The following is a 24,208-nucleotide window of genomic DNA, read 5'->3' as shown; positions in this document are numbered from 1 at the left end:
TAGATACAGCCTTAAATGAAGTGCAGAAGTTGGTCTCGAGTACCTCCAGGAGGAGTGTCAAACCCTGCAGAGCACATTACAAATCACCACCCAGTCCACCTTGTCCTTGTCTTGGCCCAGGTTCAGCAGCCCACTCGCAGGGGTGCCCGAGAGAAGCAAAGGGCTGTCCCCCTCCACCTGTACAACAGCTCTGTCCCCCACACAGCTGTATCATAGTATATAATGCATTCATAGTGTATTTGACTACCCACTTCCTGATGGAAATCCAGACTTCGATTTTCTAACCCTGCAAACAACCCTGAAATATGTTAACATGATTGCATTCTATGGGACAGGATCCTAAAAGGAACATCCGTGGCTCCAGGGTATTTGCACTTGTACTTTTATCAGAAACAACCAGGGCATTTCCCTAAGAATCTACAGCAAGCCACACCCTCACTCGCCAGGTATGAAGTGCCACTGACTCTAAACTTAGAGAAGCACAAACTGCTTTTAATCATTTGCATGCTGTCAATCTGATGGGCGTTTGGATTTTATTCTGATGGTGACAGTGGATTGATGAAGGTCTGGATCGCCTTTATGCCCCTACTGCATTAGATTCTGCCTAAGCAGGGGAATGTTTCTCTGAATGTACTTTAGACCCCTGCTCCTTGGCACCTGGTCCAGGGACCTGCCGCCTCCGCATCACCTGAAGGCTTCTTGGTAGGCCCAAGGGTATGTGTCCACGCATTTCCTATCCCCCCATCCATTCCGTCTTTTCTGGAAATACAAAACCGGAATACAGAAGTAAAGGAAGAAGTACCTAGCTTGTTTAAACTCAAGGCTAAAGCCATCTTAAGATACAGAACACAGTACAGAATTCTGGAAAATTTAACAATCAGCTCACCGCATGTAACAGCTTTCTGTACAAATCAAGGCTTGAATACTGGTCAAAGATAAAGGTCAATCATATAATTTATTGCTGTCTTTACTTTGGAACTGGTTCTTCAACATCCAACTGGAGGACAATTAAAATAAACAGTATCATGTATTATGCTGGTGAGCTGAAATAGCAGCTTGGTTATTTTTAATCACTGACCTCCTCTGACCCAGCTCAATCCAGGTTAGAGGAAGCAAGTAATGATGCTGAATCCTTGGCTGAGCTTTTAGCTTTCTTGGGCCAAAAGTGTACTGACTTTATAGCTCCAGAATTTGAGAGTTCAAGGAGGTGACCCTGGAGATGATTAGTGGTGCCTGGTGAAAGAGAGAGAGCAATCTGTGAATAAATGATCAGAATGGTCTGTCCCTGGGTGTTTTTAGGGCCCATTCATTTAAATGCAAAACTCCTCCACCTCTCCCCAGTTCCAGTCGAATGCACCTGCTGTAGTTTCTGCAGGTCTAGTTAGTCTGACGGTATGCAAGGGAGAGCTCAGACTCTAAACAAAACCTCAAACATAACCTGTTTTCACTTTAGCAGGATGCTACTTAACAGCTTTGTTGTAATGGGTTTCCTTTTTGAAATGAAAACATTCTGTCAGCGCTGGCTGGGAATTCCTTAATCAAAGGCTCTGCAGAAATTAGCAGTCTCTCAGGACCTGACCGACCGTGCGCAGGTGGAGGTGCTCAGGTGGAGTCTAACACGGGACCCACCACAATCAAAATGGTCCACCTCTGGGGCCATTCCTGAAACTCCCTGGGCAATCCAGCCACTTCTCAAAGTGGGTTACAGGGGGCAAGATGTCCTAAAGGACAATGGGTGCTACCCATGTGACAGTGGACCGTGAAACCACAGACAAGGCAGTCCAGTCCAGTTCGTCTGTGGGAGGAAGCATTGAAGGGAAACTTCAGAGCACCAAGAAGAGTACAGCTGAGACTATGGTTTTGGGCAAAGAAGGAAAGCCAGCCTTCCCATATTAAATCACCAATTCAGTCACCAGGGAGACCCTTACTTCCAAAGACGATTTTAAGGCAAAGATCTCATCAGGGCACAAATGGACGATGCACAAAATGCTCCCGCGTAAACTTGCCTATAAAGGTCAAACGAAACAACAATCTGTTTGGAGTCCACTCATACAAAAGATGAAGTGAACTTCCTGATTTCTCTTCTCGACCACATTCTACATAAAGGCATTCAGTGAGCTGATGCCCCTTCTATCAATTCGCTTATAGAGCTTTTCACCATGGTGCTCACCACACCAGGCCTGCACGCTATCTAGGGCGAAGTCCCAGAAAGTTGTTTGAGAAACAGTGAACTGATGTGATCAGATCACCAAGATAAGGTCACGTGCTGATCTGATCTTTTTCTTGACAGGTTCTTTCTCAATCCCGCCCATAGAGTCATGAATCATTCACCTTTTTCTTTACTTCACCGAGCGATTTCTTGAAAGGAAAATCTCCCTCCCCTCCCTCAACCGATCAACCTTTATTCCACCATTCCTTGCACGGAGCTTCAGTTTTCCCAGCTTCACACCTGCTTTCTGCTGTTAAGAACTGGAACTCGGGGGATGAAATGTTCCTTCTCAAATGCTGGCTTTGGTGAGAGTTGCAGTCTTGCTCTGCTTCAGCAGCATCTGGTGTTTGGCAGGTTTTCCCACCTTTGCCACTTCCAGTTGGATCTATCCATCATGAATTTCCCTTCGGTTTCCCATCGTGGCCGCACTAGTCCCCCTCCCTAATCACCTACCTTGCATGTTCTTCTTTCAAAATGCAACTGGGAACCTAGCCACACACTTGACTCATTCTCTCCAAGTTCTTTGCAGGCTTTCAAAAGCCTGCAAAACAGGACTGTAGCTTGGCTTCCCATTTCTTCCCATTGCTCTTTGACATACAGACTATACTAGTCAAAATAGAATACTTGCCCTTTCAAGAGTGTATCTCATGACTCCCTAATTCCTGCTGAATCTCTTCCCACTGCTACCAACCCAATAGCTTTGTGTATTGAAATTCCACTTGTCCTTCCAGAACCCCGCAATGGTTTCCCGAATCCCCACTTCTCTCATGTGGCCCTTATTAGCTTCCCTATCTTGCATTAAATATGAGTGAGCATCTGACCCTCCCTACAATTCCATTAGGAAGAATGAAGACTTGTTTTTGTTTTTTTCCCTGCACTGGCTCTTACACAATGTAGATGTTCAATGAAGAGTTAATGAAGTGAAATAACAAATGTTCTAACTTTGAATCACACTTGTTTTTACCCTTTCACTTTCTCTTCTTAAATTCCCTCAGCAGATTTTGCTCCTCTGTGTGCAACTTTTATTTATTTATAGGTCAAATTAAAAACAAGATGGGGTTATATTTTCCTGCAAATAAATACCTCCTCTCCATCCACAGTGACTATGGAAGATATCTAACCAATTCAACTTGTATAATCCTAAAATCTTTGGAATAATTTGAAAATATTCATCTTATAGGTGTCCAAAATTCCCTAGGCCATACATGTGCTCAGTGTTGAAGCCCAATTTTTAAGATCATGGAATCAACTATTTTTTAAAGAGCCCTTCACAATTAAGTTATAATGTTCAGGAGCGCTGACTGAATGAGAGATGGAGATACCGCCAGGGAGACAAAAAGGCAGGACACCCCCTTTTTTCTCTGAGCCAGGAAAGGGCTGCTGTACTGAGGCCCTGAGCAGAACACTCTGGCCTCCTTGTTCAGCACTGGAATGAGCAGGAACCAGATGAGCCCTGAGCCCTGTTAGTAGGTCATTGCAGGCTTACAGCCAAAAAGGTACTCAAACCACACCAACTCAAGGCCTTTTCCACCAAGGACTTTACAGGTAAAGCAGTTTTCAGAGATAAGCAACTCTGTGCCCTGCAGGGACGGAGCCTCCTTGGTGGCTGTCAGCCACCACCAACTTAATTCCACTTTTGAAAAGCCTGGGAAAGGAAAACGTAGGTGAAAGTGAGATACATTATTTTTAGCTATGTGCCTAATTGAAAAGAATTTCATGCTGCCTTTTCCTCGATTAAATGAAAACAGGGAAAAGTTGCTTTCTTCAGTAAAGACTTACTCTATTCTAACACCTGCTATAGAAATATGACGAGGTGTTAATCTGATTGTAGTCAGGGTGGCCCTCATTTAGCCACAACATCAGAGCAGGGGACCAATGAGCTGCCAGAGGTCACAGCCAGATCTCTCAGGCATTCTCACCTGCAGAATGTATACACAGCTTTCTGCAGCGAGTGTATCCAAACCTGGGATTTTATGAAAGCAAATTTAGCCCATCAGGGGGCATTTTTATTTTCCCCAAATATCCTTCTTAGCCTGTACCCGAACCTCATCATTTCCTAGGACTCCGTATCGTGATTCTATGTGAAATCATCACTCCCCCTGAAATACTGGCATACGAGCCATAGAGCAGCATTTTGTAAGAAACAGAAGCACATTTTCACAATTTAAAAAGAACCAACTCAACCACAATACATTCATATGGGGATTGGCTTCAATTTATATATTACAATAATCGTTATGAATTTACAATTATAAATTCCCACAGAGTGAAATTTGGCAGGAGAACCCAGTTCAGGGAAAACAGTGGGAGACTGCCTGCGGCGTGTGTTATACACACAGAGAGTATGTTACACACCGAGGGATGAAATCAGAGAACACGAAGGTCAGTTGAGATACAAGGAAAGCTGGGGTATCCTGAACATGGCAGTGCTCCGGGGCTTTGGGTAATGGAATTGGTACATGGACACAGCATGGTGTTCCCAGGAGGCAAAGCAGGGTAAAATGACGCGATGAGTTCAACAGAGAGGGGGAGTGGGCGGCTAGAACATCTGCCACATTAGTGCATTATCAGTGCTGGAGAAGCAGCCGGGGACACAGTGTTATGAAAATATTACATTTCATCTTGCTCACACCCCAGATGATGCATTTTCAAGATGGCTCCTCTTATGTCTCATTTATTCTTCTTTTGTTATCTGGACTCAAGCATCTGTGCGGAGAGTGGTTCATTCACCTGCTCACTTGCCATGTACTCACAGAACACCTGCGAAGGGCAGGCTCCTGGGGGAGGAGCTACAGGGAACACAGCAATGGGTAAAAGGCTAGACCTGCCCTCTGCAGTGTTGCTACCTAGTACCCACACTCCAGCACACACCTAAAGGAGGAGCCGAGAAAGGTGGTCATGATTCACTGGGGTGAGTGGGCCACATAACTCTTCAAGACTCAACTTATATTTCCTGGGCTCCTGAGCAGCAGTTTACCCTGCCTTCCCTCAACAGCCACATGCTCAGAGAACAACACATTTTGAACTTGCCAGCTCACTGAACCATGTATCTGACCAAAGTATATACCTCCAGGGGAAGAAATGGCTTGTTTTCAGAAGTGTTGACAGTGGACTCAAAATGTAACGTTTATGAAGACCTGAGTTAAGTACAAAAGCCACATGTAATATGATGCATGGATGAGTGCATTAGTTGGTATAAATGAGGCATTAGGCATCGGTCTACAGTTAAACGATTAGAAATGTTAGAAATGAAATTATAAACTTATGCCTGAAGTTGTTAGGGAACGACAGAAAAAAGTCACTCCAGTGTCTCAATGCCAAATAAGAAGAAATATTCATTTCTCTAAGAATACAGAATGGTTTTACTACTTGAATCTGAAGGAAAAGCGTCCTTTTACACATTACACCATCTTGGTAAACATTTAAAACAATTAACTTTTAAGCTTAATACTTCAAATATTTGTCAAAAATTAATTATCTGTCAAAAATACCCCCTTCCCACTGCTACACCCACTCCTGCCTGAATTCGGCAAAGCAAATTCAAGTTCACTCTCGTCTGATGGCAACAGATGGCTTCCATGTTATGCAATTTGAGTTATGTGACAGCAAACAGTATCCTCCACCAACATTTCTGTTATCTCCCATCAATGACAAAACAAAAAAAATGAGTGATACTCAAACTAGAAAAAGAAAAAAAGGCCTTCTCTTAGCAAACAGTTTCAAGTATCAAACTGAAAGCCACGGCTTCTTACATAGGGGATTACCAAGCATTCTGCAAAAATCGTTTTTATAGCTGTTAAGCCCTGATATTTCATTTTTGACATGAGTTTTATATAAGCCTTCTCCCCCACTTGTCTATTCTTCTTCTATAGCTGCAGAGCGATTTGTGTTCATCCATGGTGAACTGATACATGAAGAATGAAAACCGAGAAAGAATGGTTTCTCTGAATAGTAGACAAGAGAGAGTTTTGGGGGAAGTAGGTAAGTATCTAGAAAAAAGCAGATCATATCAGTCCCAGGTGTGGCACCTCAAAGAATCATACGTATGACAGCTACTCTCTTACTGTCCAATGACTTCTTGGGCCAAGGCTTGGAAATAAATAACTGCCCATCCCCGAAGATCGGAGCTCTCAGCTGCAAGATCCTTCATGTCTTAAAAAAAATAATTGCATATTAGTGGTTCAAAAGCTCTTCCTGAATATTCTGACCAACATGGCAACAAACGCAAAAACTGCATATTGCCAAAAACATTGTACCGGCACTTGAATCATCTAGGATTTTCCCTTTCAATTCCTGTGGTTTTCCTTTCCCACCTTCCTGGAGTAACTCTGTTCCCAGACTTCTAATAGCCTCCTTCTCCAATCTGTCCTGCGCCCACCCCCCACCCCCCATCTTCAATCTGCATGTTCATCCTGTCTCTTTGTCTTGTAAACCTTCAATAGTAAGTTGGCATACACGAGAAAAGTCAGAATCCCCCGGCTTGGCATTCAAGGCCCTGTGAAATTTGACCCTGGCCTACCTTCCCATCATGTTGTTAGCTTCCCTTTGATATGAATCTTCTGTTTCATCTGAGACTCTAACGAGGGTTCAAAAAAGCAGCCCACAAGCCTTCTTCGTCTCTGTTCAGGGTAACCTCATGTGATGTCTCACCCAACCCACAGGTAATGTCTTCTCCATGTGCCTCTGCTCATCCAATGTCTTCCAAAATTCAACAGTAGCTCGAGTTACCCCTCCATTTTCTCTCCTTCTTGAGTGATAAAGCATTTGACTTAGGAACTATAATTTGCCACAAGATCTAGAGAGACACTGAGATCATGTAATCCAAATGCTCTATTTTCCACATTAATCATCTTTTACTCTGGGCTTTTATCCAGTTCCCCAGGGAACAACATAATGTAAATACTTTGTTAACTTATTAGGTGACACTTTAATACATTTAGCTTCTTCAAATGTATCAAAAAATTAGCAGATAATCCCTTTGGTGGAAGGTGGTGAGAAGAGAAATAGGGCAGTTTGAGAGGTTCCTACAAATATTATATCAGCAAAAAAATACCAGTTTTTTGCTGATAATTTTTTAGCTGGTAGTTACCAGCTAACTTTGGCAGACATGTCTGTCTGATCCTCCACACATCAGGAGCCTTCAAAGTGAGATGAGACTTTCAGATGGGGCAAGCCAGGGGACAGGACACCAGGTCTGCTTCGCATGTCCCTGGGAATTTATTAAAGAGCTGAGAGCTTTGTGGTCTCTTTGCTTGTGTCAAAGGTTTTGGGCTGCATCAAAATGAGACCAAGGACAAAAGAGCCACGTCACCATGCCACACACCTTCCAGAGCTGGCCCGGTTTTAAGAATTTTATTTATTTCTGGAGCATATATCATCTGCATGTACGGTATAATCAAAGTGCTCCCACACACCTTTCCCCCATGCAATGGCACATCTGGTTATTTTCTATAAATCTTTTCTAGAGTAACAGCTACAGATCACAAACAAAACAAAGACATTAGGCAGCATTCAGTACTGTCAAAGCCACTGCCGATGTTATGGATGGTGCTTCAGAGCATATCACTATGAGGTACTTAAATATGCTACAAATGTTACTTTTCAAAAGTACTGCCACTGTAAATCATTCTAATGCAAATTTAAGTATCATGCTAATAATGCTGCAAAGCAAGAATCTGCATGGAACAAAACCTTCAGAGATATACAGTGTTTTCAATGGAATTACACCGACCTGAAGTGATTATTTATATTACTGGGAGTGCGTTTGACAGATGTGAGAAATAAACTGTAAGATTCCTACCTTGTGTCTGTTTCTTGTTCACTGCATTATCAGCTTTATGTCGTTTCTAAAGTTTAAAAGCAAAAACAAAAACTGTGAAAAAGTGAGTAAGATGAATCAAACAAAATAGCACCCACAAACAAAAGAGATTTTTTAACATATGTTTCTCAAAGCTTTTATCCTCTCCTGCTCAGGAATTTGAAAACTGAGTGCAATCCATAGCATCTCCGTCCAACAGGCCTTTCCCGGGAGAACAGGTGTGTGGTCCTCGGAAGACCATGTAGTTAAAACTGAAATTTTAATGTGTTAGAAAAGTTTAAGCTGAAAGGCTGACCTAGTCTTTTGCTTAATTAAATAACTCACTTAGAAAAGACTGCCCAAGATAATTATTATAACTATCATTCAATAATGGTACAGAGATATTTTCAAATGATGAAATTGATTATCTAATTAAGCTGAGTATATGTCCTATAATTTAATGACTGTGGATGTCTGTCAGAGACTAGAAACTAATATATCTGCTGCTGCTTGCATAAGCCTCTTCCACTCCTGCTTCCCAAGAGCCACCATCCCCAGTAATTTATTACTGAAATAAATTAATAAATAAACAGTAAACAGGTGAGCTAGTCTGTGTCTAGGTGGGTACGTTGGAAGAGTTACATAAGCACAGGTTTTACAGCGGTGAGAAAAAGAAACAAGAGATCAGAGGAAAGGAGAGAATTTGACTGACCAGGGGAAACTAGAGGCTTTCCATGACATCCATCTGAACTGACAGCATTGTGCGTGACAAACACTTCAGCCTCCAGTGACATGGGAGAAAAGTGTTGAGTGCAACACACTCGGTGCTCAAAGAGTCTATCAATAAACTCATGATCAGATTTAGCTGCACATACCTGACTTAGGTAAGGTAAGACGGAACAAATGCAAAGCAAACGAGTTCCGAAGTTTTCCATTGAGAAGAAACAGGGTTTTTAGGACCATAATGCATATATGAAAACACTTTTTTCTAAGAGAAAAGCCTGGAGCTGTGGATTAGCACTCCCCTGAGACACCACAGCACGCAGGAGGAGTGGCCTACTGGCTGGCAGTATGAGCTCACTTCATTTCAACAGTTGGCTCCAGAACTGCACAGAATGCAAATGAGCATTCAGGACGCTTCTGAGGGGGGCTTGTTGAAAACAGTTCTTGCCACATCCACATGCAGGAACACACTACAGTTCTTTCTCAGAATAAAAATCTCACTAATAAAAGCATAATAATGGAGACTTTCAATAGGCAAGACAGTGCTCCCAAAAGAAAGCGCATGATTTGCCAGCAAATATTCTTAACTGAATTTTTTAAAAGTTCTGTTAAATTTGTAGCTTCTGCAGAGCATACTTTATAACTGATAAAACTCTAAAATGCTTACTAATTTTTGTTTGTTAATAAAGATGCTTACTAATTTTTGTTTGTTAATATCAAAAGTAACCACAGATTGAACCGAAATAATGATTCAAGGTAAAATTAGATATTCAGAGCTGGTGCAAACTGTTTCCAAAACAACGCACATCTACGATATGTAATAGTTAGACTTTCAACGGAAGGAGACAAAGAAAAGCTAATTAATGAAACATTCTGCTTCTACAGGAAATTTAACCTTAGTGAAACCTAAGGAGTTTCTGAACATTTCTTTCCATCTACAGAGAATTCTTGTACAAAAGCATCTCTTTCCTCAACCTTTCCACCTCAGTAAACTAGGTTACTTGTCGAGACAATTGTGCTGAATAAGAACCCGCCCAGACAGGCAGATTCTAATCTTATGATACCAAAAAAAAAGAAAGCATCTTTGTGTGCTAAAAAGATCATTACTCCTTCTAAATTAGTAGTGCAGAAAAATTAATATAGTTATTCTCTGAGTTCAAATGCCCACACTGTCCTGTAACCAGAATTCATTAACACCACTGAGAGCTAGTGAATTACTTAATATTTTTAATATTTGGTTGACAGTGCACCAAGAAACTGTGCTACGTAAACATGTCCATGAACTTTAGAATAGTGAACTATGCAATACTGACCAATCCTCCTTCGGGGAACTCCTTCCCCCCTAGGCAGTTCTTGTTGCACCATGACCCACCCAGGTGTCCCTGCACTCTGGCCCCTCCTTTTTTGTCTCCTTGCTGGTAATTCAGTGGCACAATTCTGGAGGGCTTATTCTCTTGTCCTCTTTGCGTCTCACTCTGTACTCTCTTAGTTCATTCATACTTGCAATTCCAGTGATAACCAATACTGATAAATATATACCAGCCAATACTCTTCATCTGAGCCCCAGACGGTTGTATCTAGCAGCCTCCTTGGGCATTTCAAACTACATCTAAAAACAGTCTATGACTTTAACCCCCAAGACTTTGTCCTTGTCTCAGACAACAAACCATGTACCATCTACTCATACAAAGCATGAACCTGACAGTCATCCTTGTACCTCCTTCTCCCTCTCTCTCCCATTCAATTAATTTCTTCACTCAATAAATGTTTACTAGCCCTGGCTGATATGGCTCAGTGGATTAAGTGTGGCCTGTGAACCAAAGGGTCACCAGTTCAATTCCTAGTCAGGGCACATGCCTGGGTTGCAGGCCAGGTCCCCAGTAGTGGGAGTGCGAGAGTCAAGAACACACTGCTGTTTCTCTCCCTTTCTTCCCCTCTCTCTAAAAATAAATGAATAAAATCTGAAAAAAAGAACCACATATTGTATGATTATATTTAAAAAATAAATGTTTACTAAACACTTAAGTGTCAGGCCTTGTTACTATAGCTGAGGATCCATCAATGAACAAGAGATGAAAACTCTTGCTCTCATGGAGCTCACATGCTAGTGGTTAGAGACGGAATATGAACAAAATAACTAGGATAGGTAGCATGTCAAATGATGTTAATGAAGTCTGGTCAATTTACTCCTAAATATACATTGAATTAATTTTTCCATGTTTCTTCATCTTTACCATATACCACTTAGTCTACAATATCTTCATTTTTTCATACTTGCTACTAGAATACTCTTCTAATAAGTGTACCTAGATCCTCTCTGTTTTCCTTCCAATCCAGTTTCTATATTTTAGTCAAAGGGATATTTGGATAGTGACAACACAGAATAAATATTCAGCACTTACTATATACTCGCCACTGTCTGAGGACCTCATGTGCCTCATTTAATTCTCACACTGGCTGGCATGGTTACTCCGTTAATGTCTGTCTCCTTTACTAGACTGCAGGTTCCCTCAGGGTTACTTTTACTCACTGGCATATACCTGGTATTTGATCTCTGAACCTTGTAGACTTTAAATAAGTATTTGTTTAATGATGAATAAAGCTTATTAGTATTTAACTAGTTTATAGCAAAGAAGACATATTTTTAGTGTTGAGTATTATTATTTTTAAATTATTTATTTATTTTTAGAGAGAGGGGAAGAGGGAAAGAGAGAAAGGGAGAAAGAGAGAGAGAGAGAGAGAGAAGTATCAATGTGTGGTTGTCTCTCAAGCGTCCCCTACTGGGGACCTGGCCCACAACCCAGGCCTGTGCTCTGACTGGGAATTGAACTGGTGACCCTTTGGTTTGTAGGCCGGTGCTTAATCCACTGAGCCACACCAGCCAGGGCCTAGTGGTGAATATTATTAATTAGACAAACAACCTTGACCCTGACCATAAGAATTAGCATTTGACAGGAAGCACCTTTTTTGTTAAATGAAGATCTCTCCATCAATTTTACACCATTTTCAAGTAAGGTCATATCTCCTTTGGTACTAAGCTTTATTCTAAAATTTAAAAAACTGCTGTTTAACAGAATATAAAGAAGTTTCACTAGAATGCAAGCTCTGTTTTATTTACTGATGTAAGAATGGTACACATAATTATGAGTCTTCATCAATATCCAGTTTTCCTCTATTTTTATGAACTTGGGAGAGTATACCTCCCTTCTGCATGTCCCTAGTTCTGACATTAGGCTGACGGCAGATGTGACATGCACCATTTCTGGGCCAAAACATAGGAAAAATTAGATCTCCATTCTTTCTTTCCTTAGTCTTGTGATGACCAGCATTCCGCACGGCAAAGCCTAGATTCAGCTGCATCCCCAAGTGACTCCATGAACACGGGTGCTGCCTGTTCTTCCCTCCCCAGCACCAACCTGCCGTGTGTCTGAGACCTGAAAAACGAGCTCCTGTTTAAGCCACTGACATCTGGGGCGTGATGATTACCGCAGCAAGAGTTTGACGCACTTTCATACACACCTCCTGAGTGCCTGCCATCTAAGTCTTTGTCCATCTATCTAATCTATTATTTGATTTTTTTTCTTTTCCGGGAATATTTCAAACTTTCCATCGTCTTATACCTTGACATAAACCGCTTGTTAAAACAATCTTACAGACCATTTTTAGTCCATTTCTTAACACGTATTTTATTAGAAAAGAACTTTAAATGGTACTATTATTACCCCACAATACTAATATTATTTCTTTCAGAAACTGTCTAATTAGCTGTGTTCTAATAGTACCCAAGTATTACACCATGCCAATAGGGGTTTTGTTTAAAAAATAAAAAGGAAAAACAAGACCAAAAAGAACACTTCTTGGCTACCATTCTAGTTACCATGCATTTTCATAGAAAGGGGTAGTAAAATCATAGCTAGAGAGCTTTCAGTTTTGCTAAGGAAAGGTAAAAACAAAAGGCCCTGGCTGGTGCGGCTCAACTGGTTGTGCACATATGGTCCTGCAAACCGAAAGGTCACCAGTTCGATTCCCAGTCAGGGCACACGCCTGGGTTGCAGGTTCAGTCCTTGGTCTGGGTGTGTTCAGAAGGCAACCAATCAATGTTTTTCCTCTTTCTCCTTTCCTTCCCTTCTCTTTAAAAATAAAGATAAATAATGTTTTTAAATAAAAAGATAAATATAGGAGAGGCAGTATTGAGCAATAGTTATAGGAAAGGGGTCTGGAGCTTTGTCTGAATTCTGTCAGCCCCACTTAAATAGCTGTGTGACCTTGGACAAGTTACCCACTACTCTGTGCCTCTTCACCCTCATCTGTAAAATGGGGATAATATCATTTGTTCTTTAAAGGGTTGTTAGAAGATTTAATAAATGTAAAGGACATAAGGCAAGTACATGGAACCCAAAGTTCACTAATCGTTATTAATAGTATTGCTAGTGACCTGCCCCAGAAATAAGGGGGCAGAGCACACCAGATGGGACAGCAGTGATATCAATATCCTAAGTTGCATGACTTTGCCAAGCCTCAGCTTCCTTATCTGTAAAATGGGGTTAATATCCAACGTTCAAAGTTATTGAAGGAATTAAATGAGAAAAGCATTTGTAAAAACAATAGTACAATGCCTGGTAAGTACCAGATGCTCAGTGAAAACTAGGTTAAATAAAGAAAGAAAAGGAAGTATGAGAGGCAAAGAAAGACAAAGAACTGTCACAGAAGTCAATCCTGACGGAGTGCCCAATCCACCCATGACCGAAAAGCTGGTAAGTCTTGTGGAACTGTACACGTGAGAAGGGAGCCCGTGAAACTTTTAGCAAGTGGTCCCCAACAGTATGCCATTTCCAGCCAGGAGGACTAGGATGTTTTACACTCGAGTGTGTGCACACACCCACAACCACTGTTCGTCCTCTTAGACACTTGGATGTTTTTGAGACTGATGATGTAAATAGTCGGCTGACCCATGCCTAATGAGCGCAGTGGTGCTATGGCTTATGCGTTCTCAGTGAGATCCCAGTCTGATCCCACACGGCCAGGATAGCAATGTGTGTACAACTTTAAATCGGAGCTTTCTGAAGAACGGCTCAGCCTTTCCTCCCTTTACCATCTGACTTGCCTAAGGCTTCACAAAAGGTCATTTCCAACAAGCAATTTAAAGGGCATTGAAAAAAATACTGGTTTCCTCAACTAAGGTAGTTCAAATAACAGTTAAAATAGAAGAAAAAAAAAGCCTGAGTTTATTTTGGGGAATGTACTTTATAAAGGGGAAATTGACTTCCCCTTTTCTCTGCTACTACAGAAAAATAAAAATAGAAAATTTACTGTGACTTTCTTTTAATATAATAAAAGAAAAGGAAACTGAGAACTACTAAAAGAAGATAAAAAGGAATCATAGGTATTTAATGAGGTGAAAACTAGGATATATAAATTTAAAAATAAAAAACACAATAAAGCCTCTTACACTTAGATAGTTTGGAGTTTCTATTTAATGTGAAATTAATGTGCAAATGGAAAATTGAACATACTTTAAAATTATGGTCAAATATATTTTTCTCTCTAAGCCTATTATTAAATTTAAATTCATTTCTTCCATTAATAAACTACAAACACAAGGAAACACAGTAATGAGCATTTTGCAGTACTGATTCTATAGAAATGAAGAAAAACTGATTCCAAGGGTGGGGGGTATTCTTTATGCTTTTAAGTTGAATGGGCACCTCAAGTAGCCCGTGCCAAGAATTAAAATACTTAAATAATGTTTTAAAATTTGTATATAAAAATAACAATCCCATTTATTTATGAAAGAATTAAGCACTTACAATGTCTTCTATTATCTCTTTGATAGCTGCCACAGCTAAAATAAATAAGAGAGGAACCAGTGTCGTGTAGCGACCGGTTGGCGATACATCAGGTATTTGCTGTTTGAAGGGGGAAAAAATAAGAGAAATCCAGTGAGAACTAGCAAGTTGATAATACATTTAAAAACAACAGACTCTTAGGGCCTCTTAAAACATGCTTCCTTGATTTTACTATCTTGGCCCACTAACACCAGGAAAGGTGATTTGCTCATACCTAATAAGTAGCTGGGACAGTGTGTTAATTAGCTTCACAGCAAGCAGTTCAAGTTGAACTAACTCGTACAAAGGGGTGTGGGTTAAATAAATTACAGCAGATCCATACAAGAAAATATCATACAACCATTAAGAATGATAGTTTAGATACACAATAAATCACATAGGAAAATATCCACATGCTTCTACTACATGGATTATTAAACATATGTACTCTACGACCCCCTTTTTGTAAACTAAATTAATAACCAATGTTCGGGAAAACAAAAATAGAGAAGGACGTACACCCAGATTTTAAGAGAGTAGTTGCTTCTGGGTGGCTGAATGAGTCATAAATGTTTTCTTCATATTTTGTTGTGTTTTCTAATTCTTTTTACAATGAGTGTATGCTATTTTTTAAATAAAACAAACCTTTTTTCTGACTACAACTAACTCAAATACAAAGAGAAACAAGCTTAAAACGGTAATTCTTGTATTCTAAGGTTCTGAAATGACAGCTTTGTTGTTACTAAAATAAATTAATATTATAAGAAAAGTCCCATTTCCTTTAGCACCCAAACGAATAGTCCTTGCCACATAGAATTTACAAAATGTTTCAAGTTAAGCTGATAAAAATGAATCAGAAAGCTTAAAGAGGCAGTGAAATTCTAACACTGCTCGTAGCAGGGGCCAGAAATGCCCACCCAAACCGGCTGATCTCTCTGTGCTGGGATAAGGTTCAAAACCTTGGTCCCGGGCATTTTTAAATAGCTGGACATGTGATGTTGAACTGAGACTTTACGACATGACTTTACCTGAAGCAGTGCAATAAAGAGAAAAAATGAATTGGCGGCTCTTCTGAACTGGGAGTAGAGAAATCGTGGGAGGAACGTGATTATGTTGTATTTTGCAGTGCTAGAAGACAAAATGAAAAGTTGCGTAAACATTACTCCGCAATTAGCTCCAACGCTGACAAAATTCTATTATCACCATATAAAACATCAGATGACGAACATCTGTCTTTCATTTCAGATTGGGAGAACATTACAAATGGTCATTAACCTAAATGAAAAGGAGGGAAAGGAACTGGGTCAATAATAGTAAGACTTTAGTTCTGTGCTTCATATCTTTTGTTCTCATTGGTCAATCACCCAGTTGTACAACAAAGAGCAACTTCAGTTAAGGTCTTTTATAATACGTTAATGGAAAATAAAATCTTGCAAAAAGGAAACCAGCAATTTGAGCAGGACCAGAAACTCTACATAGAGATACCGTCCTTGGACAACTTCAGAGAAGTGGCAAGCTGTCTGGGTTTCTGTTTGACTTTTCTCTGTGGCCCCTCTACCACCCTGGGTAGGCCTCCGCACTCATCACGGCAGACCCAGCCAGTCAAACACCGCCATGTGGGTCTCGGGAACACGGATATCTTGTCAGTGAAACAGGGAGGAAATTAAAGGGACACCCCCCCCGCCCGACTATGAAATGTTACTCTTGATTTTGAAGTTATAAATATTCGTTTCAAATGGACACGTCTCAAATCTACGAATTCTGCCCCTGGAAGAACACTAGGCAGGCACCAGGGGTGTCACTTGGTTCCAGAGGCCACTTATGAAGAGGGCCTGTGCCAGAGGTACTTCTTATAATATCGCTGGAATGAAAATAGAACAATGAAGTTATCCTCACAGCCCTCCATTCCTCGCTACCACACGAAATTCTGCAAGCATCAAAAGCCAACATTTAAAGAGTATTTAACCAAAAGGAATTCTCAGCGAAGAATTGCAAAGACCTCCTCTAACATGTAAAAAGCATGTTAACTCAAACAATAGCCTACTGTTCTGTAACAGCGTTAAGACAAAGGCATCTACCCATGAGCAGCTACTTATCCCTTCTGCTCCTTCTTGCTTCCAGATTCTTACTAACATCTCCTTATTGGCTGGATGGAGAAGTAGCCTGGCCAGTAGCCTGGCCACCTCCAGTAAGCTCTCTGAACTGGTTTAACTCAAAGCTCTGAGCGAGCATTTTCACTGTGGCCGGAAGACGCCTTAGGGCTCGGCTGCGAGAACTGGCCCCACACCATCCTTCAGCAGTTCCTACCTGACGTGGTTGTTGCAGAATTTTGTCAGCTGGGGCTGGTTGATGAATATAGTCCGTATTTCTTCCTGGTCTGCTAGTGACGTCTTCTCTGAAACATCATCGGTCTTCTCATAACCTTAAAGGGAGAGAGTCTTCTTACTTGAGAAGAAATGCTTCATTTTATTATCTGGCAGGGGTGTCCAACCGTGGCCCACCAGGATGGCTATGAATGTAGCCCAACACAAAATTGTAAATTCACTTAAAACCCTTTCTCTCCTCATCAGTGCCCATTAGGTTTGTGTATTTAACGTGTGGCCCAAGACAACTATTCTTCTTCCAGTGTGGCCCAGAGACGCCAAAAGGATGGACACCCCTGACTGATTCTAGACCAAAACCACACTTCATAACTATTCCATAACCTAAAATCTGTTATATGTGACATGCATCTCCTTGTTGGTATTCTTGTTTCTTTCATAATAAAAAAAATCCTCACACTTAACATCTGTGCTAAGTTTAAAAGGCAGCATTTAATAGTCATGTAAAGACGGACCTATTTCAAAAACAGTGACATCAATTTTCAATTTTTGTTTGCCTCCCCCCCACACACATGCTCAACTTATTTAATTTCCTCCCATTCCATGCGACTATGTCCAAAAATAACAAAAAATTTAAACTGGTTTACATTACAGTTTTAGACAATACTAGTAAGATAGAGGTAATTTCAAATACATTTTAAAAATTAAGCATACGTATTTAATCCTTTTGTTTGTTTTCCTTCCTTTTTGGAGAAGACAGGTAAAGGATGAACGATGAGGTTTAAAAAGGAAAGCGTCACAATTATTTAACTCACTAGGATCATCTTACTCTTCTCACTAATCCGAATTTATGTTCACAAATTTAAATGTTTTTAAGATGAAACATTTCAAGTCATCTCACAATCATTGTAATAACTCAATAGATGCAGGCAATTTCTACTAGGTAACTAGATTCTGGCAAAGTTGACAATACTTTAAAACATACATAGAAGTCTTAGAAGAATAAAGAACATTTAACTGCTATTTTTCCCTTGCGAGAATTCAGGGAGACTGGAGGAAATCACCCCCCTCGCCCCTTCCTACAAAGGCTCACCACCACTACTTTATCTCCAGCACCCTCTTTTCCACCAAGCCAAGGCCAGCTGCTCCCCTAAACTCTGCAACACGGGGTCTCTCCTGAAGCCTTTTCTGTGACCCCACAGCACTCTGCACTGCCGGCCCTCCCCAGCAGAAACACTCACCGCAAGGTTTTGCTGCTGCCTGCTTCTGAGTCCGCCTACCCCGGCCCGAAAGGGAAGTCCCTGGGGCCTCGGGTGCTGCGTTACTCATCTCCTAACACCAGTACCAGCAGCAGGTACTCAGTCAATGTTTGCCGAATGAACAAACACCAAATGACAAAGTGGTCGTTATTTGGCCGTTTTTTTGTGTGTGTTTTTGTTTTTCTGAGGGCAAGCAAATGCTTCTCCACCCACTGATAAGCACACTAGAGCAGCCAAGAGCTGGTAACAAACTGTAAAAGAAAAGCTTGCCTAGGGTTTTATTGCTGTATGAAACCAGATAATCATTTAGGTTTTCTGCAAAGGCGAGGATCAGGAGCACAGGGGCCACAGGGCAGGGGCCAGGGTGGGGCAGGGAATGCAAAGAGGGCAATAAAGCTGAAGCACACGCCAGGGGCAAGGTAAAGACAGAGAGATCCGGTGCTATGGAAGCACACGGGCTGGGTCTCGGAGGGCCTCTCACGCCTGTGGAGAAGTCTGGACCGCACCCCCTGGCTGGCAGTGGGCCCCTGAAAGCTTTCCAGGTAGACAGGCACACAGCGAGAGTCATTATTTTATACTCATCACGCTGGAGGTCACAGGGCTTCACAGGAAGTCCTGCTGTATTCGTCATTTTACAGTTTCAGACACACGCCTGCAGCTTTGCCCGTGGTCAGGTGGTGAAAGATTATCTTTCACTGCATTATGTTTTGGATATAACACGAGCTTCCCTCCTGGTTCTATACAGTCAAAATTTCACATATGCATTGCTATAGACCAAATGTTTTCGTGTCCCCTCCAAAACTCGTATGTTGAAACCCTATTCCTCAAACCGGTGGCGTTCGGAGGCAGGGCCTTTGGAAGGTGACTGGGATATGAGAGTTGGGCCCTCAAGAACGAGACTAGTGGCCTTGTAAAAGAGACCCCAATGTGACCCTCCAGCCTCTCCATCATGTGAGGACACAGCGAAAGGACAGCGGCTTTGAACGAGGAAGTGGGTCCTCACTAGACACTGAATCTGCTGGTGCTGTGGTCTTGAACTTCCCAGCCCTCAACACTAAGAAAAAGAAACTTCTGTTGTCCACATGCCACTCAGTCTACGGAATTTTGTTACAGCAGCCTAAACAGACTAAGATACAGATTATCAAATAGAGGCATATCAATCTGAAAAATTCTTAAAAATCTTCTATTAGATTTTCCTTAAGGACAGCATAAAGACTTAAATATAAGATTTGAAACCATATAACTCCTTAGAAGAAAACATAGGTAGTAAAATCTGTCACTTCTCTTAGCAATTTTTTTCTATTATCTCCTCAGGCAAGGGAAACAAAAGAACAAACAAACAAATGGGACTACATCAAACTATAAAGTTTTTGCACAGCAAAGAAAACCACTGACAAAATGAAAAGACAATCTACTGAATCGGAGAAGATATTCACCAAAGATACAGCTGATGAGGGGCGAGCATATTCCTGAGAGAAGACTATACACGCCATCAGCTCTATAATCTGTCACCTTGCATTGCTGACTATAAGTGAGGAAAATTTTCTTAAGAAATGCAAATGAAAGTTGCCAGTGAACTTCTCTTTCCAGAAGTAACACTGGCTTCTCCTCTGACATTTTCTGCTTCCCTCATGGCTGTTATTTTGCTTTGCATCCCTTGTCCCACTGCCTTGGCTTCTGAATTAGTTTCCTATGGTTGCCACGGCTAGGTAGCAATCGTCATCTCATATTTCTTCTGGGTTAGAGGTGGAAACACATTCCCCACATTCAATGTGACAGCCATTTAACATGTGCCAGGTAACTCTACATTTATGCTTTTCCTTTTTTAAATTTCCTTTGCAATTTGCCACCTTTAGCAGCTCTGAGGGCCACCTAAAGGCCCTGGGTTCATACCCGGGCAATGCCTTCACCGAGACATGGATGTATAGCAGTGGCAAGGGTAGCTGGGGTAAGAACCCACCACTCTGCCCCAAGGAGGATAAAACTAAGATGGCACAGTTGCCATTCCTTCCTATCCAGGGGTGTCCAACCTTTTGGTGTCTCCTCATCAGGAAGAGGAGGAGTTGTCTTGAGCCACACATTGAATACACTGAGATATGCAATCACACACACACACACACACACACACAAAATCTCATGTTTTAAGTAAATTTATGATTTTTAAAAAAGTCATTGCTTTTTGTTTACATGTAGTTCACTCTCATAGTTTTTTTTAAAGATTTTATTTATTTTTAGAGAGGGGAAGGGGGAAAGGGAGAGAACTATCAATGTGTGGTTGTCTCTCAAGCACCCCCTACTGAGGACTTGGTTCACAACCCAGGCACATGCCCTGACTGGGAATTGAACTAGTGACCACTTGGTTCACAGTCCAGTGCTCAATCCACTGAGCCACACAAGCCAGGGCATATTTATGATTTTGTGTTGGGCCACACTCATAGCCATCCTGAGCTGCATATGGCCCCTGGGCCATGGGTTGGACACCCCCTATGAGTGTACATAGTTTATTCTGTTCTAAGGGAGGAAGCTATGCCCATTGGACTTGTTTAATAATGTACAGGGCTTGTTCACATAAATCATTCAAGTAGCTCCTCATCCACCTGTCTTGCCTTCTAAAGACTTCCTGAGGACTGAGCCAGCTCTTGTGTCTTCCCCTCAGAGAAAGCAGAGTGGAGGAGGGTGAGTGACAGGTCCATTAACAGTTCTCAGAGTCTTCATGGAAGGTGGGGCCTATTCACAACCTTCTTCGCCCGTAGGTTAAGCAAAAGGTTTTAGCTACTGAATGTGCCAGGAGAGGATATGACTTTGCATTACTAAATAAGGAGATATAAGCAGCATCCTCCTGGGGACCATTTCAGCTTCTAGCAATAATTTTCTTGATGAGAAAACATAGGATGATGATGGGTCAGCATCCTACTCACAGCCCTGAAGTGGACATGTGTTCATCTTCCCCTAAGAGTGTTGGGCCATTAAACCTTCTTAGTGGTCGTGTGGCAAGCTCTGGTTCTTCCGGTGATCACTTACGTGGCCCCCAAGCAAGCCGCTTACTCCCTGGGGGGTTGTTCTCTTGCCTTATAAAGCGAGGATGATAGGCTAATGATCTTAAGCTCCTTTTCAGCTCTAAAGTCCTGTGACATTCGTAATGGCTGGGCACCGGGAACAAAACTGTTGACTTCTCATTGGTTCAGAAAAACAGGAAAATTTAAAAACAAAACATAATTTCCCGACTTGAGCCCAATGTTTCACTGCAATGGCTGCCTGACATAATCTGCAGCCAGATCCTAGCCACAAAGGCAAAGAGTACTTTGTGGTCATGGCTACACCTCCCTGTTTGAAAAAGATCAGTAGTGACGATAATCTGTGGCCACCAACTACTGTCCCTGGGACTCACCTGTTGACCAGTGACTAACGGGTTACTGAGTATGTTGACATGTAGTCTTTCTTTCTACCTCTGCCTAGATTCATGATTGCATGCTAATGTTCACACAGAATAAGGTAACTAACAGGAAGAAAATGCTCAATAGCTATTTTAGTGAAAGGCCTTTAGTCCTTTCATACAATCACAGCAGAATTATCGTCTCTGAAGTTTTCCATTTCTCATCACAAATATCATGACTCAAACACCAAACCCATTGTTCATTAGTTCATTCATTCATTCAACACAGATGTTCAACATGAGTGCCTACTATGTGGCAGCCATTTTTTAAAAAGCTGCAGAAACAGCAGAAAATAAGATAAGGTCCCTTCTTGTTGGAGACTTATTCTCTGGAGAACAATATAATTACAGGTCATGGTAAGTGTGATGAAGAAAACAAGCAATTGGTAGAATCATTGCTAGAACTCTCAGTGCTTCCATTCATCATCTGTACATAGAAATGATCATAGTACCTCCCTCACAGGGGGTTGTGAGGACCCGCTGAGTCAGCAAATGTGGAGAACAATGCCTCGCATGTGGTAAGAGCTCCAGAAACGCTAGCTGCACTCATCGCGTAATGTTATCACTACCATCATCGCTGCTTCCTACTGAGTGGGAAGGGAAGGCCTCTCCAGTTGAGACCTCAGTGAGGGCTTCAGTCAAGAAGGATGAAGGACAGTGTAAACCAATGGTGGAAGAACAGGAGCAAAGCATGGGAGGCAAGAACGAGCTTGGCATTTGCAGGGACGTGAGGAGCAGTCACAGTGGACAAGAGCATCAAACAAGAACAGGCAGGGCCAGATTGGGAGAGACAACAAGGAACTTACATTTATAGTCTTTACACGATAGAAATCCACTAGAAGTTTCAGGCTGGAAGGTCATTTGGGGGCTACTATAACAATCCAGATGAAGACTGATGGGGCCTGGGTGAGATTGTGGTGACAGGGATGAAAAGAAGTGAATGTGTAGGTGATATTTTTGGAGGCGCGGCTGGTTGGACAGTTACAGCCTCTCCCTGCCTCTCATCATTCCGCCACTGTACTCATATGATGACACATATACCCACTGCCGGGTGCTGCTCTGAGCAAAAGCCCAGGACTTAAAAGAAACATAAGATTTGAAATACAACAAATGGGGAGGAGGTGTAAGGGGACTAACAGGTAATGTTAAAACATACAATAACGATGAAATAAAAAAACAAATTCAACCAATTATTAACCACTTATGGAATAGTCTTCACACCTGTGAAATCCAGTCTTTAGATACCAGGCATCTTTTCCTCACTGTAGGATGGTAACTGATACTGTCGAGAGCACAGGGTACAATAAGAGAAGGTGTTACAGAGTCGGGACTGGGCGCACAGGCCAGGAAGAGAGAGACAGTTTAGGCCCATGAGTTATGCGCCATGGTAACCTTAGAGAACTACCGAACCTCTAGCCGCCCACCTTCTCTCACAGCTTTTTGAGGGAATTAAACAAGATGCTGCATGTGCCAAGCACTTGGGGCAGTGCCTAACTCCTCGTGCACTAACATTCTAGCTATCATCTGTATCATTGAAATAAAAAAGGCAGCCTGTGGGGAGAGGGAATGGGCTTTGTCATCAGATCAGTGTTCAGATTTGGATCATGGCGGTTCTACGTGACACTGGGAAAATTCTTTTGCACTTTGCGCCTCAGCTTCCTCATGCATAAAACAGGATTAATATGAAGGTTACGTGATATTAGTAGGTTAGCAAATGTAGCACAATGCTTGCTTGTCACTCAAACAGTTCCAGTCACCTTGTTCTCCCAAGAGATTATACAGGCAACCTTCCCTGTGAAATCTTCAAGACGGGAAAAAGCCTTAGAAACACTAATGTAGGGATTAATGTTTTTTAACGGAATACTATTTAATTAAAACTGTGACCAGTGAATGAATCTAGACAGTAAAATAATCGATTTGGCTCTATGCTTACATAAATTAATGTTAAATAAGTACATCTTTTCTCCAAAACTGTTATCTGTCTAGAGGTTATGCAACAGAAAAGCAGGGGTGGGGAGGAGGGGTGGGGAGAAGAGAACCAAGTATGAAAATCGTCCTGTTGCCTGGTAATGAGGTGACAGAGAACCGTTACATTGTTGTGGACTCCACATCACTGCAGCTGTGAGTGAGGCTGTAACTGGGATCAGAAAATCTGTTATATTAACTCCCAAGCATATTCAGGAGAATTCAAGTACACATCTTTTTTACTCAGTGGTTTCCAATATTAAGACGTTAAAGAGACCGTGCGAATTGCTCACGTTTCTTGACCTAGAATGAGGTCTTGAGACAAAGGGCCACGCCGGAAGCAGATGCAGAATCTAATAAAAGAGAATGAACTGGGAAACTAACCAGAGACTTAACGGCACAAGTGCAGAACTTAGGTGTGATTAAAGGTCGCTGTTACTCACCTTAGGAAATGATGAGCATTGCTGAATGGTCCGTTCTAGAGGTTTAAACATGTTTTTATTTTGTTCTCTTGGAAAAACAATAATAAATTAAAAGCCCTCATCTAAATTTTTTTGGTTCAAGTTTCTGGAACAAAACAATCTTAGGCTAAATAATTGAGATGTTTGTATTTTATTTACACACACATGTGCAGTTTATTTAATCAGAAATACAGAAGCAGTCCGTAGAGCTACCG

At 41.5% G+C, this 24,208-nt stretch overlaps 1 protein-coding gene across 4 annotated transcripts in view; it reads right to left on the bottom strand.

Annotated features, from left to right (window-relative positions):
• Positions 1-24,208, bottom strand: part of ATP8A1 (ATPase phospholipid transporting 8A1) — a 215,101-nt gene that overhangs the window by 169,212 nt on the left and 21,681 nt on the right. For 3 of the 4 annotated variants that reach the window (XM_037064230.1, XM_037064233.1, XM_037064231.1), the window contains exons 2-5: positions 16,862-16,976; positions 15,583-15,682; positions 14,537-14,635; positions 8,010-8,055 (exon numbers count right to left, since the gene is read on the bottom strand). In XM_037064230.1, coding sequence (XP_036920125.1) covers positions 8,010-8,055; positions 14,537-14,635; positions 15,583-15,682; positions 16,862-16,976 — 360 coding nt within the window. Of the gene's footprint in view, positions 1-8,009; positions 8,056-14,536; positions 14,636-15,582; positions 15,683-16,861; positions 16,977-24,208 lie in introns of those variants that run through there. The other variant, XM_037064234.1, reaches the window with a different exon arrangement.

Source organism: Sturnira hondurensis, unplaced genomic scaffold (assembly GCF_014824575.4).
Source record: "Sturnira hondurensis isolate 20B ecotype Veracruz unplaced genomic scaffold, ASM1482457v3 Scaffold0015056, whole genome shotgun sequence".
NCBI lineage: Eukaryota > Metazoa > Chordata > Mammalia > Chiroptera > Phyllostomidae > Sturnira > Sturnira hondurensis.
This window is presented reverse-complemented; position numbering and strand designations above follow the sequence as displayed.